Below are 1,159 nucleotides of genomic sequence, written 5' to 3' on the forward strand. Positions count from 1 at the left end.
GGGAAAAGTGGAAGTTCTTATGCTGGTTTTTGGTATCGAGTAGTGTTGTATTTTCTTGATGAAGGAAAAGAAGGTCTAATAACTGAATAATCGTAATCGCCCGGATGTAGCCGGAATGGTATATATAAGAGGAGAGAGGGGGGGCTCTGGGCAGGCGCTGGGGGCGGCGGGGGCCGGGGGGCTATATTAAGAGGGCGGCGGGGGGCGGAGCAGACCACTCGCCACGATGCGGCCGCAGCTCGTCCTCCTCCTCTGCCTGGCAGCCGTTGTGTCTGCCGCGTCTCCTCACTACTTCGACGACGGTGAGTCTTCATCAGGCCGATACAATATAATTAAAAATTATTCAGTCTGCTATTTCTATTATATTGCAATGCGAAGAATGGGATCTCTAAAACAAAAGAAAAAATAACAAAAAAATAAGTTTAATTATGGAACCATTTTATGTATTCCATTATAAATATATCTATATATATTTAAAGCTATATATTTTTGATATTTTTAGTTTCTAGTTTTTTTGTTTTGTTTTTTTGGTTCATGAGTAAAAAAACAATCATATGATTCAGATGCGCTAGTCCCATTGGTCTATCCAAATATGAAAATTAGGCTTATATAAAAAAAAAAAAAAATTAAATCAAGTTTAGTTAGTCTGATAATCATTTCCTTACCTAATCAGTTGAAAAAAAAAGCTTTTGAAACAGTGGACTAACTGTAATTCTGTAGATTTTGAGTTACGTATGTCAAGCTAATTTTTTTTCATTTTTATCTTTCTTTGTGTTTAATGTAAGAAGTATGGTTATTAAAACAAAGAATATATCCTATATGTAACAGTGATATGTATCATTTGATCTCCTAGAGCCAAAGGTAGAGGAAAGAAATAGATTTGAAACACATTAATGGAAACCTACAAAATTGCATTAAATCAGAATATTGTATCTCTATATTCCCATTCACTAATCTCTGTATAAATATATTACATAGGATATCATCGTCTTCTTTCTCTATTAAACCTTTTTTTTGTCAGGAACGAACGTTGCATTCCCTGAATTGTATTCAATGTAACTTATATTTGTAGTATTTAATGTTATAATTCCCTAATTGTTATTTTACGTGAATATAATTTTATAGTGAGCCAAAAAAAAAAATTATAAGTATATATATA

General features: G+C 33.5%; 1 protein-coding gene across 3 annotated transcripts in view; it reads left to right on the forward strand.

Moving 5' to 3' along the window:
* The first annotated feature begins 202 nt into the window (after positions 1-202).
* LOC106691479 (U8-agatoxin-Ao1a) overlaps positions 203-1,159 on the forward strand; it is a 143,735-nt gene continuing 142,778 nt past the window's right edge. For all 3 annotated transcript variants that reach the window (XM_014437266.3, XM_014437267.3, XM_014437268.3), the window contains exon 1: positions 203-302. In XM_014437266.3, coding sequence (XP_014292752.1) covers positions 227-302 — 76 coding nt within the window. In that variant the 5' untranslated portion in view covers positions 203-226. The remainder of the gene's footprint in view (positions 303-1,159) is intronic.

This window comes from Halyomorpha halys, unplaced genomic scaffold, assembly GCF_000696795.3.
Source record: "Halyomorpha halys isolate HHAL.00 unplaced genomic scaffold, Hhal_1.1 Scaffold2401.1, whole genome shotgun sequence".
In the NCBI taxonomy this organism is placed as follows: Eukaryota; Metazoa; Arthropoda; class Insecta; order Hemiptera; family Pentatomidae; genus Halyomorpha; species Halyomorpha halys.